Raw genomic sequence first — 24,144 nt, forward strand, 5'->3', positions numbered from 1 at the left:
CCTGAATGAATAATGTCCTTCAACTGAATGAAGGAAAGAACAAAAGGGTTCAACCTAAGTGGGGAGGGAGAAAAGATAAGAAATTGACTGATAACTAAGACTGGAAATCTCAAGGTGCCCAAGAGTAGAAAGAGAAGGTGTAGCCAGAAGGTCATGCAAGAATGATATGGTAGAGGCATTGCAGGCAATAAAAAGAATAGACTGGATAGCTGGCATTGGGGTGGGCGACCACGGAGAGTAGAGATTAAAGTCATGGGTATTAAGGAATGCAAATTAGGATGGTCAGTGGGTTATCTGTAAGAACACCAAAACCTCCAAGCATTCATAAAATGACTAAGCTGAAATACCACAAATCTTTAATTAAGAAAGGGAAGTAATCAGAAAGAAGGTAAGTGAGAATGATGAGAAGGAAATACCTTCGGCAGATGTAGAGACCCTCAAAGGAGAATTAGCTTTGATGCAAGGACACATGCTGCAGTGAGCTGCCTGGAAATCCCTGTTCTCCACCCCCATCCCCACCCATTCCTACTCACTGAACTGGAGTGTGGGAAAGAAAGGCCTCCACCAGGAGGCTGCTGGAGACCCAGGTTTCACTCAAGGCCACAAGTGGAGAGGCTAAGCATGTATACAGGAGTGGTTAACAGTGCAGGTAAAGTTCAGAGGATACAATAGGCAAGATTAGGAAAGGACAAATGGTAAGGGACAGGGTGGGGTAGAAGCACAGATCAGTAACCAGAGTTTGCAGCAGGACTGAGGAGTGGGCCTTTCAGGAGATGCCCAGGAACTACAGGGGTGAAGAACATACCTATGTGAGAGGCAGCAGATGTCCTGACTTGAATTCAAGTTGTTTTTATGCAAGGATTGATAGGTGTTAGACTGCATTTATCTTATCCTCTTGAGAAGTGATGGGAGCTGCCCAGGAGTTACAAAGTGGAAACAGGGACCTCATTACAGGCACCAGTAGACATTGGGGTTTGTAGCAGTACTGAAGTCTCTGGTTAGGTTTGCTAAAGGGTAGCAGGGCTAGAAGCAGGGCTGGGTTAGTTTTATGGAGTTCTGGTCTATGGAAAAACCCTGTAGGAGAACTGTAGTGAGCTCGGACAGCAATGTGCTCGGAGCAAGGGCACAGACCTTGGCTGTGAGGAGAACAGAAGGGTCTCATTTGCAGGAGGCAAGTATGTGTCCAGTGCTTTCATCATAAACTTGACCCCCCACCTTCTGTCCCTTAGAGAATGTGAGATACTTGTGGATTCCAAGGCCAACATCAGTCTTATTGCTGAATGCTTCAAATAGTATAATTAGGTCCATGGCTGAATATCTAAGAGCATTTTATATGCATTTAATGTCTCCTATGGCTTATTCTCTTTTGAAGCAAAATCTATTGTGATTTGCCTTCCATTTCATTTCAGAGTAATGGACATCCAAGAATTCACTTCTGTGGCAGAAATGCTTCAACTGTACCAACATTTTATTCCTCTACGAGCACTGCAATTGTCATTTTCAAATTTGAAGTTTTTAATGAAAATTCTCGAGTGGGTTTTACCTATCGGATTGCAGGTGAGCCCTGGAACTTTATGTTCTGTGCAGAAAATCTGCTATCATTACAATTACTGCCAGAATGGACCGTGTGGGTGCATCAGGGCTTGTTAACATGAGCAGCACTCAGACGAGCTAAGATCCCCCAATGGAAACCAGGCCTGATTAAATTACTAAAGCTGGTTTCTGAGGAGGTAAAGTGTATATAATACTAATCAAAATTTTTAGAATACCAGCATATTCTTCAAAGTTTGTTATTGCATAATTTAAAATTACACCAGTTATTTTATTAGCTATTCACTTGAGCATATATAGAAATCACCGTATTTTAGGAAATCGTTTTGTCAAAACCAAGAAGTTTTGAATGGGTTATTTGATGACTAAAACTGAGAAGTTTATTTCCCAAGAACACTTTATTTAATGTTCATTTTAAGATTGACTGAAACTAACACTTCCTTTGATTAAAACAAATACAAACACTCTGAGTATTTTTAGCAAAAAATAGTAAAAAACAACAATTTGCTGTTTCTATCAGAACAAATAATTCATTGAAGGTTTTAAAGGGAAATCCTCAGACTATCTTGGAGGTAGAGACTTTACTCTTGAAAAAGAGTCTAAATGTCAGCTGACCCCACCTCAATGTGACCAGGACAAGCACAGAGACTTCTAGAATATTCACCCTCAAAGACGAGAGCTCATATTTCACGTCTCACGTGGGGGCGTCCTGTTAACAAGACACAGCACTGCACCAGCACCAGTGTTGCCATCCACCTCACCTCTGCAGAGCTCACTGATCTCAAGGGCAAATGCAGAGGCTGGGGGAGCTTTTCTAAAGTGTTTAAATGTAATCATTTATGAATTATTCCTGTCAGACTGAAGTAACACTGAATACTGGGAGACATACATTAATTGTGAATATTGCTTTCTTTAAGACTGTAACAGACACTACAACAAGGCGTTTGGCCACCTGAAGAGTCCTGGCTGGCCCGGTGATTACAACAACAACATGGACTGCACAGTGACCCTCACAGCCCCGCAGAACCACACGATTTCCCTCTTCTTTCATTCCTTCGGCATCGAGGACTCCAGTGAATGCAGACATGATTTCTTGGAGGTAACATGCATGTGGATCCCATGTGAATGAATTATATAAAAGATGATGGATCACTTCAGATTTTTCACCCTTTTCTCTGCTACCACTAAAAATATATCCTTTACTCATTTCATTAATGTATTCATTATAATTTCACTCCATAAATACTCACCAACATCTTGTATGGCCAGGCACTGGAAGGAAATCCAATAGGGGACAAGACACATTCAGGTCTCCCAGGAGGCTCATGATCCAGTGGGAAGGACAGACAGGAAATAGTCAACTGCCACTTAATGTACAAGGGACTAACACTGTCACCTCGGGGACAGAGAAGGCTTCCCAGAGGAGCTACTGTGGGAGTTCAGACTGCAAGGACCAGAGGGATATCTAAGTGCTACTTTGGAGGCGGACCATGGCAGTGATTTTAAGAAATGTACCTTGTGTGGAGATGAAAGTAAAACCAAGCAATACTGAGTTGCTAGCCTAGTGTCCCTGACAGCCAATGTTCTCTAAGGAGAATGATTCCTTTACCACGTGTTTGGCAGAGGCAGGAGAGATGTGTCGTGCTTCCTCACTGACCACCTCTGCAGAGCTCTATTTGGACAAAGTGGCCACTTCGCCATGTGCTGCCCTCCTCCCACCACCCCCCACTCTGTCTCCCCAGACGTAGCAAGAGAGAAGCCTCTTGAGCCTGGAGCAAGCAAAGCCATGCTGCTTGAGCTCTTGCACCCCCATGATTCCCTGTAAACCAGAAGAGCCCTCTGCATCCCTCCTGCCCCTCTTCACCCACATCGTGTGAGTGGGAGGACCATTACACACTGTTGTTCTCGGGAAGATGTCCTGAATGAGCCCATGACTGACGCAGACTGTGTGTGGGGCTTGGAGCCTCTACTTTTCCATAAAAATCCCAGCACTCCACTGGATGTCCTTTGCAAACTCTGTAGAAAATGAATTTATTCTTAAGAAATAAATTGATATACACAGGGGATACTGAATTCCTCTGTGGATTGAGTTTGAATCTTAACCTTACTGAAGTTCTCTTTGTTTCATGTACATGAGAGTTTTGGGTAAGGTTTCCAAAGTTTGTTTGCTCCTTTACACCTGTTATGGAGTTTTATTTTCTTGGAAAGTTCTCCCCTATAATCTTCATCTACTCACTTTTAATGAATATTCATAACCTGTAGTGTGACGAGTACTGGAGGAAGCTCATGCCTTTATCTTGGGGAACCCTTGCTGTGGTAGGAAACTGGAGGCGATGGAGGTAGCAGGGACAGGAGAGAAGATAAGGAGAGATAAGGAGATGAGGAGAGAAATACAGTGTTGTTGTGTCCCTCAGGGTATTAAACTCAGACCTACAGACCTCACCCACCACAGAGTCTAAACATTTGTGTGAAGTGCAAAGCAGAAACGAGGGGAGGGGTGGGATACACAGAAAGAACAGAATTATCTTATCACTTTGAGTCCCCCCACAGCTGCCTCCCTCTCACCTCAAGCCTGAGTTGACCGTTACTGACTGGCGTTAAGGCCAGCTCTCAGGCATTGAAGGGTGAGTGAGAACCTCTCCTCCCAGCTGTCCTTCCGTACCCCACAGAGATGGGTCTGAAACTTTCTGTCCAATAAGCAGACAGGAAACTGTGACTTAGGCCTATCAAGTGCAGCTGTACCAGCAAGCCTCAGCACTCCATCTGTGCTGACTATGGCAGGGACGGAAGTTTCTCCCTGAGGATTCCACCTGTGTTAATACTATATGAAGGCCAAGCCTTACACCACTTTTGGAGTTTGCATTTGTCTTCAGAATTTTTCCCTCCCCTTCCAGGATTCTCTCATGTCCTAGAGGTATCTAGCGCTCCCATGGTTCCTGTGAAGAGAAAACTGAGTAGAACAAGTCATTAGCATACTCACTGGGAATTAGTATCTCATTTTTCACTCAGAGCATAAGCTTTTTAAAAAATAATCAACAGGAACACGACCCAAAGTCAAGAGTACAGTGGTGGCCAGTCTGGTCTTTCAGCATGCTTGGATACTGCCCCGTCTCTGTCTCCTGAGAGATAACTGGCTGCTCTATCCACAGCAAGGCACTTTGTTTAGACACTTAGCAGAATACTCCAAAAAGCACCAGAAAGGCATTATTCTCTCCCATGGGCTACTACCCAGACCTAGAAGGAACCTCTGCAGAACAACACAACCCAGTGAGATTAGTCACTGTGCCTCTGAGGAAACTATAACTTAAGACAATCAGCAGTTGACCAAGTGTTAAATTATGAAATTATAAAGAGAATGGAGGAACTTTCAAGATTTTGAGTACGTCTATCAATAAAACCATCATTCAGTCCTGTCGACGTGGTTCACCCCTGCATGCCTGGCATCCTCCTCGGAGTCAGGCTGGTTGAGAATGCACAGCAGGAGCCCGGCGTGAGGGCAGAAATGTGGTTGTGTTCACAGTGTGTACATGATTATACTCATGCTGACTTATTTCCAGTTTTTATGTTTGTCTACTACATGCAGTCTGTTAAAAAATCTATTCGGCTACAGAATGTGTCTTTAAAATACAGGGTGGGACAAAAGTAGGTTTATAGTTCTTATAGATAATAATACAATAATTAATAGATATATGAGAATAAACTCTGTGTTTTGCATACTCACAACTATAAATCTACTTTTGCTCCACCCTGCATGTCTTAATAGTCAGAAATTTTGTAAATTTATTGAGCTGTCTCCTCTTCCCATACAAATATTCCTTGTGGTTGAACATTATTTCATACAAGAGGGATCCCCAAAAAACCAGTATTATTTTCTGGAGTTCAGGCCCCTTGTAGTACAGGTTTCCCCCACTAGAAGAGTGTTCTAGAAGCCCATCAGTATCAGTGTACCAGCTGGTGGTGTTGTGAGAGGCTGTGTTTGGCTTCAGTGATTTTTTTTTTTTTGAGATTCTTTCAACATGTTTAACCATTTCATGATTGGTGATTTATGAGTGTACCTGCCCACACCATGCTGAGTGTTCAGCAGTTTTTGACCAAAAATGGCATGACCCCTGTGCCCCACCCTCCCTATTCACCTGATCTTGCCCCAAGTGACTATTTTTTGTGTTTCACCTGATGAAAAAAGTCCTCAAAGGGAAATGTTTTGCCAATGTGAAAGAGATGAAACAAAAAATGGCAGAAGCACTAAAAGGCATCAAAATTGAACAGTTCAAAAACAGTTTTGAGCAGTGGAAAAAATGTCACAGTAGGTGTATCGCATCAAATGGTGAGTGTTTTGAAGGTGACTGAAGTTTAAACATATAAGAATAAATACACAATTTTTAATAAATAAATTCCAGTTTTGGGGGTCCCCCCTTGTATGCTAATGTATAACAATACTAAACTGAAGAAGACAGTATAACATGCATAAGAATACTAACCCATGACTCATTTTTAAAGGTGAGAAACGGAAGTGAGAGCAGTTCGCCGTTACTTGGCACGTACTGTGGAACGCTGTTGCCGAATCCTGTCTTCTCTCAAAACAATGAGCTCTACCTGCGATTTAAGAGTGATGGTGCAACTTCTGGTCATGGGTATGAAATTACCTGGACCTCGTCACCCTCTGGTGAGACATTTGCACTTTGTATGGTAAAGTAATGTCAGTGAGAGAAACGCCGTGGCCTGACAGGAAAAGGCCACTAAAATGAGCTGTCTTTTTAGCCATCTGTATGCTTGATTATTTTCTGACAAAAACAGAGACTTTTAACAATGAAACACAGTTCCTTTTCAATTCTACCGTTACTCATCTCTGTATATTACTATATATTTAAGAACACATATTTACATATAGAGAATAGAGAAAATATAAAGATTTTTAAAATTCCTTTATAAATTCCGATTTCGTCATATTTGTAACATTTGGTTTGACCATCACTGTAGTTCTCTGAGTGTTAAAGAAGAGGGGTCACCCACACAGCACATCACTAATACGTGCTTGTGCGCATAGAAGCCACAGAGCTCCTCGTAGTTCCAGCTGTTTCTTGGCCGTGAATTGCTTCTTTTAGGGCAGTAAGTATCTTTCTGCATTTTTGACTGTGTATCAAATAACTAAAGGAAATTTAAGTCATGTCAGTAACTTTAACTCAAGAGAAGAAGAATACTTTGTGAAATGTCCTCAATATACCTAAACACTTTCAAAATGAGAATGACAGAATGACTCATTTTAAATATACTGAGGACCCGCTGGGACCGAAATGCGGTGGTAGGGCAGGGGGCTGGCAGGCCCAGTGGCAGCCAAGGTGTACAGCGGCCTCACAGCACCTGTGGTCGTGTTGAGAGTGCTCTGGAGCATCCCCGGCCTCCTGGTGCCCTGGTTCATCCCTAAAGGTCCCAGCTGGGGAGTTACCATCACCACGTTGGTGACCTGTTCAGTTTGCTGCTCTCTCTTTTGGCTGATTGCAGTTCTGGCCCAATTCAATCCTCTCTTTGGACCACAGTTGAAAAATCCGGTTTCTCAAGTACCACTGGCCTTGAGGAGGAAGATCCTCTGTCCGGTGCTCAGCCACAGAGGTCTAGGTGCAAAACCACCTCCAAACCCAGACCACCTTCTTTGACTTACCTGGTTCAGCCATCAGCTGCCATAAACATTCACACCACAGTTGAATGCCGTATTCCACAAAGCAGTGTTTTTTCAAGTTGCCGTTTTTACACTTTGATGAATTATGTGCCTTCTTAATCTAAACTGTGCTGATGGTGTAAAGTGTTTATGCACTCTTCTGAGATTGAAGGTGCTATTCTTCTGAGAGACACACACTCTCTCTGTTCAACCTGTGGGTCTGAAGGCAGCTCCTACCTGCCCACAGCGTCGGGATCTGAGTGTTTAACAGCTGTCACAAGACAGCAAGACTCTAGTGCAGCCGCCAGTAGGAGAGTGCGTTCAAGGGGAGATCCATCCTGACTGAATTACACCGAAGTGTATTTTCAGGATGAATTTCTTACTTCTGCCATCTTTGGGAATGAGTTATTTCCCTGCTTTCTGTGGAAAAAATAAATAAATAAGGAAACAAACAAACTGAGGAACAAGAAAAAGGGTTCTGTGAAGACAATCATAGATAATGAAATCTTGGCACCTAAAGGTACTTAAAGATGATCTTAGTGCCCTAACTTTGCAGACGAGGAAGTAGGACATGCAATTAATGAGCTGCCCAAACAGCGGACCGGGGCAGAGGGAGGGCCGCACTCCAGCGGCCATAACCCAGCCCGGCTTTTTCTTGCAGGCCCTGTGCCTTCCTCCTGCGCAGTTCCACATCTGGGCCTCCAGGGCTATCTGGTCTAAGCAATGATTGTTTTCATATACAAGTTAACAAATGGGATGAATTAACACCAATACTTACAGTGTTTTGGCTGTAAGTTTGTCAATGTTGGAACTGTCAGTTGTAAGCCTGATAAAGTCCCTGTTGTAATACTTACTACCCAGACCGCCAAAAACACATTGATTTTGGTTCAGGCCTGGAACTGTACTTTTAATTTGCTTCACCCACATCATTATCAAGAACTCACTGCTTGTGGAGGGATCTGCACCATCAAAAGTGCACAACAACTTTAATTACTCTCCTCTCCTCTCCCCTACAGTTATTTAATCTAGCTCTTGGTTTTCCCTTGGTGTTCACAACCCACCGTTTTCAAAGAGCAGACCTGGAGGCAGCTGTCCCTAAGTCATGTTATAGAGGGGAAGGACTATATGGTAGAGAAAAGAAGGGAGGATGAGGAGAGGGAGTTGATGAGGGAGTTGGCGGGATTTATCCCACCAGGGAGAAACGGGCAAAGGGTTTCCACCCCCACTATTCTTGCAGAGGGTCCCAGCACCTGAAGGAAACACCAGCCCCATTTTACTGCCTTGCAAGTGTACTAAAAGACTCCAGGTATGTTGTTGTATCAAATTTCCTGCAACTACTTCTTGCAGGGTGTGGTGGCACTCTTTATGGAGACAGCGGCTCCTTCGCCAGCCCTGGCTATCCTGGCACTTACCCGAACAACACTCACTGCGAATGGACCATCATCGCTCCTGCTGGAAGACACATCACCATCAGCTTTTACTTCATCAGCATTGACGATCCTGGAGACTGCGTCCACAACTACCTTATACTCTATGATGGACCAGATGTTAATTCTCCATTCTCTGGACCGTATTGTGGCACAGTGAGTAAAGCAAGATTTTAAAATTCCCACTTATTATGTTTAAATAATGAAAGTAACGTACTATACTACATTTAAAGGCAAACACAGGCGAAGTACAAAGCACAATGTACTTTTACATATTCTATACACTTCTGATTTTTCTCTTTGGGGGAGCACAAGTGCCACCTAGTGGACATTGCATTAAATTAATAGTAATACAGTTACCAAATTCAACTGTGCGTTGGAATTGCCTATACAGTTATTTGCAGTTTTTATGTAGGAATCGCCTATTCAGTTACAGCTACAGTTATTACATTGCAGACTTCCAGTAGTTGCACCTACCGAGTCAGAATTTCTGGGGGAGGAGCCCTGGCAGCTTGTTTTCTAAAAACTCCATTTTAATGAAGCACTAAAGGTTGAATACACGTTTGCTTCTCCATGATTAGAACTTTAGAAAATTTGGACACCTGGATCCACTTCATTTACTTCTTCTTGAAAATGATAGGGATTATTTGAAGAAATACACAGATATTAAAGATTGTTCTGGTGACCAGTAGTTTGACTGATTTGTAAAATTCTAATGGATTATCAGGGGCGTCCAAACTTTTGGCGTCTCTGGGCCACACTGGAAGAAAAAGAGTTGTCTTGGGCCACATGTTAAATACCTTGTGACATGTAATCACACACACAAAAAACCCTCATAATGTTTTAAAGTAAATTTATGACTCTGTGTTGGGCGCATTCGTAGCCATCCTGGGTCGCGTGTGTCCTGCAGGCTGTAGGTTGGACACCCCTAGTTCCCTAAACATCAAGTTAGATTTCTGATGCTGACTAAACATTGTTTGCGTGTGTCCTGCTGGCTCTTTCACTTTACTACAAGTAGATAGTTACGGAGCTTTCAAGTAAGGGAAATGTGACTGCTGATGAGAGGGTATCTATTTCTCATTGTTCTACTCTTTACTTTTCCCTTTTTTAATTGATGTTCGAATACAGTTGTCTCCATTTTCCCACCACCACTTCCCCTGTTTTACCCATGCCCACCCCCCACTCTCAATCCCACCCCACCTTGGTCCTGTCCGTGGGTCCCTCATTCATGTTCATTTACATCCCTTTTCCTTCTTTCCCACGTTATTTTCCTCTCCCCTCCCGTCTGTTTACCGTCAGTTTGTTGTCAACTTCAATGTTTCTGGTTATATTTTGCTTGCCAGTTTGTTTTGTTGGTTAGGTTCCACTTATAGGTGGGATCATGTGGTATTTGTCTTTCACCGCCTGGCTTATTTCACTTAGCACAATGCTCTCCAGTTCCATCTATATTGTTGCACAGGGTAGGAGCAGATGACATGATAATGTACATAAAAAACCCTACAGACTCCACGAAAAAAACTACTTGATCTAATAAGTGAATTTGGCCTACTTTTCAGACATGTAGATTTTCTAATCAAACCTGACAGAGAATTACATCATCTGGAAATCTAGATACTTTTTAAAAAAATATAACACTATTTATAAAATTTTTTAAAAATATACTTTTTAAAAATATATACTTTTTAAAATATATAACACTATTTATAAAATGATAAATGTTATTGTCAGAATTATCAGAAAATAAATACATTTTTCCAAAGCCCTGGAAGTTCTGCCATGTATTTTTTCCAAAAACAACTTTTTTGGGTATGTTTGCATATGCACACACTGTTTTGTGGTATGTTTTTTTCACTTACCCAAATACCACTAACATCTAACCATACCAATAAAATCATTGGTGTATCATATTAATCATCAGATGGTATTCTGTTGTATGTGCGTACAACCTAATTTATTTAATGAAATCTCTCTGGTTTATAGCCATACTCTCTTATAGAATACTCTCTAACACAGGTGGCAAACACAAGGCCTGCGGCTGAATCGGGTCCTCCACCTTGTCTTATCCCGCCCAGCACCTTGTTTCTACCCAGTGGCAGTGCCAGCTCCTTTCCCCTAGTTAAGAAGTAGTTACATTTGTACAGTCCTAAAATTACATTTGGCCCTTTGAAGACAACTGCAAGGATGATAAGGCCCCTGGTGAAAATGAGTTGGACACCCCTGTCGGGTAGCCCTATTCTCATATACAGAGTTAATTACCTGGGGAGCAATTTCAGTCACCTGGCCCTTAGATACTGAATCACCGTTGTTAATGGGGATTCACAGAAAAGAAAAGCCAGTCGATGTTCCATATTTCAGATTTAGAAGCTGACTAAGTCTTTGATATTTAGCTGAAGTTTGCAAACATTTCAAAAAGAAGGAAAAGAGGCCATTTCAACACCATTAATTTATATCCACATGGCTTTTTTTTGTTTAGGTCTGTTTTGTTTTCAGTGACTTTCAAACATGCAGCCCCCTTTGCTTCCCACAGTGACAGTTCCATGATGAGGAAAGAACAGTGATAACCTGGACTTTTCCAATAAAAGAAAACTGAGGCGCTGAGAGGAGAACTTAACTGCCGTTTAAACCGATGTCACATTAAATCAAAGTCTACAACTAGATATGTCAGTTTTTTGAAACTGTGGGTGTTTGCTGCAATATTTTACCAGTTTTATATTTTCTTTGACAAATGTGGACATCATTTTAAGAGTAATTGTTTTCTTTTTAAATTAAGGACACCACTGATTTCTTTAGCATTCCAAGCCCAATGAAATCAGTTTACTTCCAAAGTGAAGGTAAAAGTCACTCCTTAGATTAGCAATCACGTGATGACTTGAAGATGTTGCTTGTATGAGAAAACAGCTGTCGTTGGTCATGGGGAAATCCTGTGTCACTCTCAGTTCCAGAATCTAAACATGAACGAATAACAGGAAAAAGTGGACAGAATCAAAGGAGGGTTTAACACGTTGGTTAACCATGCACACTTGTCGGTCAGTGTAAACTAGTCAGTGGAAATCTGGGAGCAGATTAAAATGGAAAGAAAAAGTTGCATGCACATGAGAATATATGATATTGTCTGTACCTTGATATAGCTCTTCAGAAAAAATCCTCTGTGCTGCACTCACTTGAATAATTTACTGTCTCAGAAACATCTGGCTTTCTACAGCTCCTGGGGAGACTGACGCCATGAGGCCAGCAGAACACAGGAGCAGCCCCCAGACGGCCAACTCCAGGCCCCTCTGGTCCTGCTCTGCACTCACTGACTCAGCTGGCTCACAGTTCGCCTCCTCCCATTAGAGGGTGGCTTCATGAGAGCAAGGCCTCGTAACAGTTTGGTTCATTTTTTATATCCACAGTGCTGAAAATAACGCCTGCAACATGGAAGTTTCTTGATAAATATTTGTTAAGCGAGTGATTAGGAAAAGAGAGAAAGCTGAGACCCATTTACTAGCCCCAACCCCAAATACACATTGTTCCACAGGAAATGAAAATAAATCCTCAAAGAAAACTATAGATACTAAGGGGAGAGAGCAATATGCTTTACTCCTATGATTGTTTTAGTTGCAAATATAAATACCATATTTTGCCACGTATAATGTGTACTTTTTGGCCCAAATTTTTGAGAGGAAAATAAGGATGCACATTATAGCTGGGTATAATGACTACATAGCATGGGTATAATAATGGGAATAATCCGTGTATAATGTGTACAAAAATGTGGGTGTGCATTATACATGGCAAAACATGGTATGTATTTTTCAGAAAAATTAAAAAATTAGTGAGAACTCATATTGGAAATTCCATTTCTAATGACAATTTTACTTTATATATACTCCACTAAAATTCCATTTTTAATTACAATTTTACTGAGATATAATTCATGACTATGAAGTGTATAATTCAATAGTTAGTAGATTGAAAGTTGTGTAGCTACCATCACTACAACCAAATCTAAAACACTTTCATTACTCTTCAACCCCAGAGATGGAAACTCTGTATCCATAACTCCTCATTTCCATTCAACCCCTAACTCCAGCAATAGTCTTTTATAGAGTATGTACATTAACTCTTGGAAAGATCACATCTAGACACATAGGACAGTTTACTATAAATTTGTACTGCTTTAGTACTTTTTTACTATGCTAACATTTTTTTAAAATGTTCAAATTTGTGAAAAATGTAACTTATTCCTTCTTTCTTTTCAATTTTAGGACACTAACATAGCTCCCTTTGTGGCATCCTCACATCGAGTCTTCGTAGAACTTCACGCAGAGTATGCAGTGCGCCCGTCAGCGATCCAGTTGACCTGGGACAGCTGAGTGCGCAATGTGCGTGCCAGTCAGCCTGGTGGCTCTTCTGCGGGTGCCACCAGGCAGCACCCAGACAGGGCTCTGCCGCCCTGGCCTGTGGCCCCCACCTGCACCACTGACAAGAATTTTAACATTTATGTTTTCCACCAAAGTATATATGGGATCAACATTTGTACATTTTTTTGGAATGTAGAATGTAGCTTCTTTAGTCTTGGCTGTGCTTGTTATCCTTAATTCTAATATTTGAGCTGAAATTTTCTAAAATTCCCTAAGGAGTTGAAAATGATCATGACATATGTGCTGTAAATTTTCAAATGTAAATGATAAGATAGAAGTATGATTTTCTCTGTGAATGTCAAATTAAGTGTAATAAATATTGTTGAATTATACACAAATAGGCTGCATTAACTTTTAACTCATTCAAATTTAGTTTTCCACTATAAGTTGATATAAATTTTCAAGTTGAATTTTTACATTTTGACAAAGTATATGAATCCTTCAGGGAAAGAACTTGGGAGCCCATTGTCTGCATGTGGATTTAATTCTACTAGTTAAGAGTTTACTTAACTTCTCTCTGCTTCAGTTTCCATTAAGTACCAGCATTAACTGCCCCTAGTTTAACAATACAATATGGTATGTTTTAAATAGTTAAACAACACATTTTACAAACTTTTCTGCTGCCTTTAACAAAGCAAGAGAGTTTACACTGAATACAAAGTTAAGTCCCATGAAGAACACGGGACCAAAAGAATGCGAGAAGCTGTGGGAATGTTTTGCTGTACTGTACTCACACTCAAATGCCACAGAAACTATTCCTGCACAGAGTAGAGAGCTCCCTAGGGAAGATATTTTTACCTTAAAAACTCTGCTTCCTTTGACGCTGTATTATGGATAGATGCACCAACTGCATGGACGAGGCGCTGTTGGAAGGCACAGAGAATGCAGTGAGGAGCACCAGGAAACCAAAGAAACAGTGCACGAGAACTCTCAGGATGAAATCTGGTGGGGGTTGATAGAAGACTCCGCTCTTTTCTCTAAAAGTGTGTCACAAAGGTACAGAATAGGGAGTGAGTTTAACCACAACCTATGAAATGATGAAGGAGTTTTATTTGAATGTAAGATTAACATATGCAGTTGTCAAACAATAAAAGGTAACTTGCTCTTACATTACATCATCAGAGAATGGTTTCTACAAGAATCATCTTTAGTCAAAAAGACATGCTTTCCTGGAGGCATATTAGAATATTTAGGAGGTGTATGTATAGTTGAAGAAAGCATTGTCAATATTATTATGAAATTTAAAAACTGAAAATTTGAACAGGAAGAAAAAAAATATTTTCTCCCATTCTGTAGGTTGCCTTTTCAATTTATTGGTGGTTTCCTTTGCAGTGAAGAAGCTCTTTGGTTTAATGCATTCCCACTTGTCTGTTTCAGTTTTTGTTGCCTACGCTTTGGGTGACCTACCCCCGAACTCACTGCCAAGACTGATACGGGTCTTCTTCTCCGTGTTTTCTTGTAAGAGTTTATGGTCTCAGGTCTTACATTTAAATCTTTGATCTATTTTGACCTAGTTTTTGCGAGTGGAATAAGATAGGGTTCAGTTTCCTTTTTTTTGCATGTGGTTGTCCAGTTTTCCCATCACCATTTATTGAAGAAATTGTCCTTTCTCCATTGCATGTTCTTGATAACTTTGTCAAAAATTACTTGACCATAATGTAGGGAGGTTATGTCTGGGCTCCCTATTCTGTTTCACTGATCTTTGTGCCTGTTTTTAATATTAGTATCATACTGTTTGATAGCATTGCAATGTAACTTGAACTCAGTAAGTGTAATGCCTCTGGCTTTGTTCTTCTTTTATTTTTCAATTATAATTTATATTCAATGTTATTTTTTGTTAATTTCAGGCACACAGTATAGTGGATAGGCAATCATATGCTTCACAAAAGGTTCCCACTGATACTTCCAGTACCCACCTGGCACCGTACATAATTATTATAATATTATTAACTATGTTCCCATGTTGTACTTTATATCTCGGTGACTATGTAGTAACTACCAATTTTTATCTCTCAATCCCTTCACCGTTTTTACCCAGCTCTTCAGCCCACCTCCTCTCTGGCTATCATCAGTCTATTATCTGTATCAATGAGTCTGTTTCAATTTTGTTTGTTCTATTCTTTAGATTCCACATATAAGTAAAGGTATATGGTATTTGTCTTTCTGTGATTTATTTCACTTAGCCTAATACCCTCTAGATCTATCCATACTGTCTCAATGGGAAGGTCCATTTATACTGTCACATTGGTAAAATTTCATTCTTTTTTTGTGGCTCAGTAATATTCCATTGTATATACGTGCCTCTGCTTTTTTATCCACTCATCTGTTGACAGGCATTTGAGTTGCTTTCATATTTTGGCTATTATAAATAATCCTGCAACAAACATAGGGTTGCATATATTCTGTCAAATTAGTATTTTGGGTTTCTTCAAATATACACCCAGAAGTCGAATCACTGGGTCATAAGGCAGTTCCATTTAAAATTTTTGAGAATGCTCCATACTCTTTTCCATAGTGGCTGCAGCAACCTGCATTCCCACCAACAGTGCATGAGGATTTCCTTTTTTTCACATTTTCTCCAACATTTGTTGATTTATTGGTGATGGTAATCATTCTGTCAGGTGTGAGGTGATATCTTGTTGTGGTTTTAATTTGCCTTTCTCTGATTTGTGAGGTTGAGAGTCTTTTTATGCTTTTTGGACATTTAGAGAAATGTGTATTCAGGTCCTGTGAGCATTTTTTTTAATTGGATTGTTTGGGGGTTTTTTGGTTTTGAGTAATAGAAATTTTGGATATTAACCTTGTATTGACTGTATCATTGGCAAATATGTTCTCTCATTCAGTGGGTTGTCTTTTCATTTTGTTGACAGTTTCCTTTGATGTGCAGAAACTTCTTAACTTAATGTATCCATTTATTTTTTTCTTTTGTTTCCTTTGCCTGAGGAGATATATCAAGAAAAATATTGCTATGAGAAATACCTGAAATTTTACTGACCAAATTTTCTTCTAAGTTTTTTATGGTTTTGAGTATTACATTTAAACCTTCAATTCATTTTGAGTTTATTCCTGTGCATGGTGTAAGGAGGTGGTCTAGTTTTACTTTCATAAATGTATCTATCCAGTTTTCCCAACACTGTTTATGAACAGACTTTCTTTACCCCATTGTATGTTCTTGCCTTCTTTGTCAAATACAACATAGGGCAGAAGTAGGTATACAGTTGTAAGTACACAAAACACAGAGTTTATTCTTGTAGTACTATTTATTAATTATTATATTATTTTCTGTACAAACAACTGTAAACCTACTCTTGCCCCACTGGTATTAATTGAACATACAGATGTGGGTTTATTTTGGGGATATCTATTCTTTCCATTGATTTATATGTCAGTTTTTATGCCAGTACCAGGCTGTTTTGATTACTATGGCCTTGTAGTATAGCTTGATATCAGGTAAAATGATTCCTCCAACTTTGTTCTTCTTTCTCAAGGTTGCTGTGGCTATTCAGGGTCTTTTGTGGTTCACTGTAAATTGCTGGGTTATTTCCTCCAGTTCTGTGAAATAAACCATTTTGATATTTTGATAAAAATTGGATTGAATCTTTAGATTGCTTTGGGCAGTATGGATATTTTAATGATGCAAACTCTTCCTATCCATGAACATGGTATGTGCTTCTATTTATTTGTATTTTCTTCAATTTCTTTATTCAGTGTCTTATAATTTTCCAGGTATAGAACTTTTACCTCCTTGGTTAAATTTATTCCTTGGTATTTTTTTTTGCAGTAATTATAAATGGTATTGTTTTCTTAGAGTCCCTTTCTGATAGCTCATTATTGGTGTATAACAATGAAACTGATTTCTGAATATTTATTTTGTATTCTGCTACTTTACTGAATTCATTTATTAGTTCTAGGTTTGTTTGTGGGTTTTTTTGATGGAATCTTTAGGGTTCTCTATGTACAGTATTATATAGTGAGTTTTACTTCTTCCTTTCCAATTTGGATATCTTTCATTTCTTCTTCTTGTCTGATTGCTGTGGCTAGACCTTCCACTACTATGTTGAATAAGAGTGGTAAAGTGGACATCCCAATCTTGTTCCTGATCTTAAAGAAAACACTTTTAGTTTTTCCTTGTTGAGTATGATATTAGCTGTGAGCTTGTCATATATGGCCAATATATTCCCCCTATTCCCACATTGCTGCAAGTTTTTATTATAAATGGGTGCAGGATTCTGTCAAATGCCTTTCTGCCTGTATTGATATGATAATATGATTTTTATCTTTCATTTTGTTTATGTAGTATATCATGGTAATTGATCTGCAGATAGTGTACCAACCTTGCATCCCCAGAATAAATCCCAGTTGCTTGGTGTGTATGATTTTATTGTATTGGTGAATTTGGTTTGCTTATATTTTATTAAGAAATTTTGCATGTATTTTTATCTGGGATATTGGCCTATAATTTTCTTTCTTTGTAGTATCTTTGTCTGGATTTGGAATTAGAATAATTCTGGTGTCATAAAATGAGCTTGGGAGTCTTTCCTCCTCTTGAATTTTTAGGAATAGTTTGAGAAGGAGAAGCATTGACTCTTTTGTGAATATTTGGTAGAATTCACCTGTGAGGCCATTTGGTCCAGGACTTTTGTTTATTGGGAGTTGTTACTTGTAATCAGTCTGTTCAGATTTTTTGTACAAAACTAATTGCTTTCTTTCGCTTCTTTTAGGAGTCTTTCTTTGTCTTTAAACATTATTACTTTAATTATGATGCATTTTGGTATGGGCCTACTTGAGTTCATCCTGTTTGGGACTCTCTGTGTGTCCTGAACTCATATGTCTATTTCCTTCACCAGATTAGGGAAATTTTTAGTCTTAATTTCTTCAGATAGATTTTCATTCTGTTGTTCTCTTTTCTCTTTCTGGTACACCTGTGATGCAGATGTTATTATGGCTGATGTTGTCCTAGAGGTTCCTTAAACTATCATTTCTAAAAAAATATTTTTTCCTGCTCTGATTGGGTGTTGTCTTATACCTTGTCTTTTATTTTATATTGCTAATTTGATCCTCTGCTTCATCTAACCTGCCATTTATTTCTTTTAGTGTATTCTTTTTTCAGATAGTCTATTCTTCATTTCTGACTAGTTTTTTTTTTACGGTTCCTATGTTTTTTTTAATACTTATTATCTCTTTGTTTAAGTTCTCACTGAGTTCATCTACTTTTCCTCTAAGTTCATTGAGCATCCTTATAACCATTGTTTTAAACCTTATATCTGATAGATTGCTTGCCTCCATTTTGTTTAGTTCTTTTTCTGGCTATTTATCCTCTTCTTTCCTTTGGGCCATGCTTTGTCTCCCAATTTTGGCTGCCTCTCTGTATTTGTTTCTGTGTATTAGATCTGCTATGTCTCAGAGACTTGATACTGTGGCCTTATGTTGTAGGTGTCTTATGGGGCTCAGTGGCACAGTGCCCCTGATCACCTAAGCTGGATGCTTCAGGAGTGTCCAGTGTGTGGGTTATGTGAGCCCTCTTTTTGGTAGTTGAGTCTGGATTGCTGTTGCCTGTCACAGTTGGGGTCAGTCCTCAGACTGGCTGACAATGAGCATTGACCCCAACCACAGTGTAAATGCTGCTGAGCAGAGCTGACCACACAAAGCAAGCTTCACCCCAGCAGGAACTGTTCTCCCCTTGGAAGTGTTGATGGTGGAGCTAATTTGTTCAAGCTCTGATGTAATCATAAGGCTTCCATGGGCCATCTTAATTCTGAGGCCTCATGGAAGGGACTCCAACATAGGTCAATATCAGGTACTACATGTGATCAGCACTAGGCTACCCATTTGGTGCTACAAAATGATCCACAGTTTGTTGGTTTCCTCTGCTAGTCCAGGGTACATAGAGAGGGGCCAAATTGTGGACCAAGGAAAGCTTCCACCAAGTCTAGAGGCAGGTCAGCTAAAGGTACTCTGAGATTTGCCTCTACCTGCCGGTTGTTATGCCACCCCCGGAGTCTGCCTGGACTCCCTTGAGAGCTTTTCAAGAAAGACTGCATAGTGGGCCCAGGTTGGCTGCAGTCAGCAGTCTCCTCTGCAGGGTGTAAGTTTGCAGTAAGGGGTCACCAAGGGTTGGGAGGGTGTGCCTAGTAGATCTTTCATGTGGAGGCTACTCTGGTCAGGTATGGGGCGGGGGGGCGGGGAATTGGCCCTTGCCCAAGAGCCTCACAGTTCGGTCTCTCCCTGTGCCCATCTCCAACATCCTGAGTCTGCCCAAACCTCCTCAAAAGCTCTCCCAGGAAGTCTGCATTGCAGGTTCTGACTGGCCGCAGCCAGCAGACTGCTGTTCAGGTCACAAGCTCAGCAGGGTAGGGCCACCAGGAGTGGGAGGGTTGGACTAGTGTAACTCCTGTGTGGGTATGATCTGGTCAGGCCCACAGAGGGGTGGGAGGGGGAATGGCCCCCAGCCCAGAACCACACAACTTAGTCTCTGCTGGTGCCTGTCTCTGACACCCCCTAAAACTGCCCAGTCCTCCTCAAAGCTCTCCAAGAAAGTCTGCATCATGGGTTCTGGCCACAGCAAACAGATTTTCCCATGGGGCTCAAGCTCAGCCAGGTGGAGCACCAGGGAGTTGGGAAGATAGGGTTAGTGCATTCCCCTAGGACGGTGCCCTATGGATGGTAGTGCTCAACCCAGGAGAGATGATGTCTGTAGGAGGTGTGGGGTAGGGTCTTAACACAGTGACCTTGATGGTTGTCCCTCCAACCCTCTCCTCAGAAACACAGAACCCAACCCTTCTCTGAGTAACTCCAGTCCTCTCTGAGCTGCCTTCTTTCTAATAGAGCTCAGGGTGAGTGGCTGAGAATGAGATTCTGTGCCTTGGCCCTTTAAGGGGGCACCTGGGTTCCTAGCAGACTACTGTCTCATCCTGGTGTACAGAATCCACACTGATTTTCACATCCAGATGTTACGTGGGCTCCTCCTTCTGGCTCTGATGTCTGAGCTGGGTAACCTGGTGTGGAGTTGAGATACCACATTCTTTGTGGGGAACCTTTGCAGCTGAGATATTCATTCAGATTCCCAACCTCCCCACATAGGTGCAGGGCCAGCCTGTTCCATGTCTCCATCCTTCCTACTAGTCTCAATGTAGCTTCTTCTGTAAATTCTTGGTTATAAGACTTCAGCTAGTCTTCAGGTGGTTTATTCAGGTTGATTGTTTTATAATTTAGTTATAATTTTGTTTTTGTCCTGGGAGGTGAGGAGTGTAACTTCCACCTACTCTTCCACTATCTTTGGAAGAATCTAGCTTTGTTCTTTCTCAGGATTTCCTTGGCCATGTGGAGTCTTTTGTGGTTCCATACAAATTTTGGGATTGTTTTTTCTATTTCAATGAAAAAATGCCACTGGAGTTTTGATTGGGATTGCATGGACTCTGCAGATTGCTTTGGGTAGTATGGACATTTTTCAAAATATTAATTCTTCCAATTCAAGAACAGAAGGTATCTTTCTATTTATTTGCATCTTCTTTAATCTCTGGCATCAATGTATTATAGTTTTCAATGAACAGGTCTTTCACCTACTTGGCTAAATTTATTCATAAGTTTTATTGTTTTTAATGGAATTGTAAATGGAATTGCTTTCTGGATTCTTCTTTCAGATAGTTTATTGTTAGCATATAGAAATATAACTGATTTCTGTATATTGATTTTGTATCCTGCTACTTTACTGAATTCGTTTATTAGTTCTAGCAGTTTTTAGTGGACCCTTTAAGGTGTTTTTATTTATACGCTTATGACATCTCTCATTAATAAGACCCATCCCATTTCGTATGGTGCTGCTTCACAATGTTTATTGAGCATTTACTATATGATGTGTACTAGGCACACTGAGGATAAAGTGGTGAACAAAACAGCCACACAACTTGTAAACTGGCTCCCTACTCCAAAAAACTTATTCCACAGCTCCATCTTGCCTGGTTTCCTAAGCTCGTCCTGAGGCAAAATCCTGTTTCTTTATGTAGTGAAATTTTACATTAAGACAGCTTCCCAGATCTAGTAGCTAAGTGATAACTTTACTGCTCCCAAATTGCATCACCATGATGCCCCATTGTTAGCAATTAGACCCCTGGACAGAGCTAACAATCAATTAGTTCACATTGGTGTAGGCATTCTGTCGTCAAAGTATTGAGATACACCAAAATGCTGCTTTCAGGGTATAATGTAAAATACATGGGTTTTGAGGGATGGGGAAAATGGAGGTCTTAGTTAGAAGTTAATGGAAAATGATATTCCACATGGGTCTGAAGGAACCAAAACAAGCATAAATTTAAAGAAAAAGAAATGTCTGTTGTTTGCAACTGATCATACACTGAACTAAGAAAGTTTCATGGTCACCTTCTAACCCCATCCCACTGTAGGTGAGAATGGGAACTTCAGACACCTTGTTTGAGGAAGTACAGGGAAGGTGACACTAGCCAAACCCAAACAACTCCTCCTCCTCTGGCTTCCTGGTAATTCAGCAACCAAAGGACTAATGACAGCATAGCAGGGGGCTTTAGGACCTTGTTCCAGCAGTAACAGATGGCCATTTTGATTCAATTCTCCTGGTAACACCCACCCCTATATGCTCACAGTCTGAGAAACCAGAACTGGGAAGGTATGTGTGGTCGGAGTAAGGCAGACCTCCACTTGCCATCTGATCTCTCCACCCTCTGATTTTTTGTCTCCTGAAACCACTGGACATAAGTATGAAGGACAGAGTTCAGGCCTCTTTGTCTTCAAGGTTAAGTGTAGCCATCACTGGTCAAAGTTGCCTTCATCTGGCCTTTAGGGTACTGGCTGGGATAGCTCAGCAAGAGGCCACCACAGGCTCTCTCAAGACCCAGTGGCCCCATCTGGCAGTTCAGGTACTCTGGTGAAGAATGGCCCAGGGGATAGGTGGGGCTGGTGACAGTTTGAGGCTAAAAGATGCCCAGGATATGGGTTCAACTCCACTTTGGAAGGATTTTGATAAACATTTGCCAATCATTCACCAAGGGGACTCTAAACTCATTAATTCTATTAAGAAAAATGAAAACTAATATCTATATATTTGCTCTATGCCAGGCATCATTCTCATATATTGCTCACTGAAATAGAATACTAAGAACTATTGACCCATTTTACAGATTAGAAAAATGAGGTATGGAAAAGTTATATAAAACTTGAGCAACAAAAGTGTAATTCTAATCTCAGCAACTGCCCAAGAGAGATCCTTCCATAATACCTGAAGAATTAGGTGTGGATTAATTAAATATAATAGTCAAAATGTTTTCATAGGTCTACTGAGGTTATTTAAAAATTGACACTGTTAAATGATCTCCAAAAATTTTTTAATGCAATTAAAATTTTAATGCAATTACAATTTTAGTTTTACAAATCTTAGAGATTACAGCAACATCAAAATAATGTTAATGGAAGAAAAAAAATTTTCAACTTATTGATACACAAGTAACCCCATGGCTATCATTTAATGGGGGAAATTGTTGGAATAATTGTTGGATATTTGATGAAAAATTCGCTTTTCAAATTCTAATTTGGCAACTTTATATATGTCACTTAAATATATGGTTTATTAAAAATACAGTTTACAGAATAAAAAGGGTGTTTTTAAAATTAATGATTTATATAGTAATGTATGTAAATTGAGCCACTGTCATAATCTAGTGTACCTCATGTGGACTAGGCATCTGCCACGTTCTGTGACTGGCCCACTCTGTGGGCATAGTACATTTCTTCTAATGAGAAGTACTGAAGCACAGACTGTATGTAATCAGAGCACTTGGCAGTGATACTGCAGAAGTGATTGAATCTCTGATAAGTACTGACTTTTCCATGCGGGACTGGCTACATCATTTGTAAGGCTCAGTGCAAAAGCAATGTTTTTAAATCCATTTCAGGATGGTGGTAGCAGAGCCCATCTAGGCATGGAGCTTTGGATAACTGCATGGATGGCATATCCAGGAAGCTGGACCTGTTTCCATATTATAGAAATCTGGAACTTAGGGACACAGTTCATAAAGAATTGCACTAGGAAATTGAAGAAAATGAGAGGAGAATTACAAGGGAGTGAAAATTTCTGAAAAACAGGATGTGAATGGAAGCATGCTGACAAATGAAACAGAAAGAAAAGAAATGGCAGCCAAAATAATTTCGAGAGAGAAATGCAGTAGAATTTGGAATCATTTTTCTAGGTGTTATCTGGATATGGGTCTGTGAGATGACCCAGAAATAATAGAACAGTACTAGCTGGTGCTCACAATTGATCATTTCCCTCTACCAGCAAAGACAGTCTTGTGACTACTTGCAGGCATAATACTGGGTTCTCACCTCTAAAGAAATTTAACAAACAGCTCCGGGAGAATTAATGCTGACTAAGAGGGAAACAAATGCACATGAACCTTAGAGCAAACACACCAGCTACCTAGAAAAATCTGCTCAGACCTTCATGCTTGAATATGAAAGGGCAACCAAGAATCGTCAGATGGAAAAAGAATTACAGCAGGAAGAATGGGAAAGAACTACATAAACATACACAAAAAGGGATATTTGGGGGAACATAATTTAATAAACAGAGGTACTTCCACAAGATGTATACAAAGAGATGTCCGTCAAAACCCAGGAACCAAGTGAAATCAGATAACCACTTGGCTGGAAGGACAGAAAGAATCAATCTAAGATCGATAAGTTAGTGGGAACCTTGTCTTCAAGAATAATTCACTGGATTTCAAGAAATGGAGAGGAATGTAAAGCGGCAAGATCTTAGTGATATCGTAGAAACGGCTACAAGAAGAAAATCAGAAACGCTAGTAAACAATGAAAATTGTATAATGAAATCATCATTCACCAGAACACAAAATAAAACGTGAAACAATTTTGGGTGTAGTACTAGAAAAGAGAATTTATTTATCTTGATATTTTCCTCTTCTTGTGAGACAGAGAGAGGTCCACGGCTGGGCGCTGGGGACACACGGATCATCATGTAGTTGTTTTTGAAGAGCTCATAGTATAGCGGGAGGCACAATCATAGATCTGGAACTAACGGTACCAACTTTTAATAAGTGCATTCACAACTATAGAAGCAGAACAC

General features: G+C 40.2%; 1 protein-coding gene and 1 pseudogene across 1 annotated transcript in view; both read left to right on the forward strand.

Annotated features, from left to right (window-relative positions):
- Positions 1-13,372, forward strand: part of CUBN (cubilin) — a 251,860-nt gene extending 238,488 nt beyond the window's left edge. Inside the window, exons 63-67 of the mRNA XM_045858052.1 lie at positions 1,410-1,557; positions 2,469-2,650; positions 6,049-6,214; positions 8,552-8,787; positions 12,879-13,372. Of these exons, the coding sequence (XP_045714008.1) occupies positions 1,410-1,557; positions 2,469-2,650; positions 6,049-6,214; positions 8,552-8,787; positions 12,879-12,986 (840 nt within the window). The 3' untranslated portion in view covers positions 12,987-13,372. The remainder of the gene's footprint in view (positions 1-1,409; positions 1,558-2,468; positions 2,651-6,048; positions 6,215-8,551; positions 8,788-12,878) is intronic.
- On the forward strand, positions 6,246-7,122 carry LOC123831040 (annotated as a pseudogene).
- Positions 13,373-24,144: the final 10,772 nt, after the last annotated feature.

The sequence above is a fragment of the Phyllostomus hastatus genome, unplaced genomic scaffold, assembly GCF_019186645.2.
Source record: "Phyllostomus hastatus isolate PE091 unplaced genomic scaffold, TTU_PhHast_1.1 phas_scaffold_1674, whole genome shotgun sequence".
Classification (NCBI taxonomy): domain Eukaryota; kingdom Metazoa; phylum Chordata; class Mammalia; order Chiroptera; family Phyllostomidae; genus Phyllostomus; species Phyllostomus hastatus.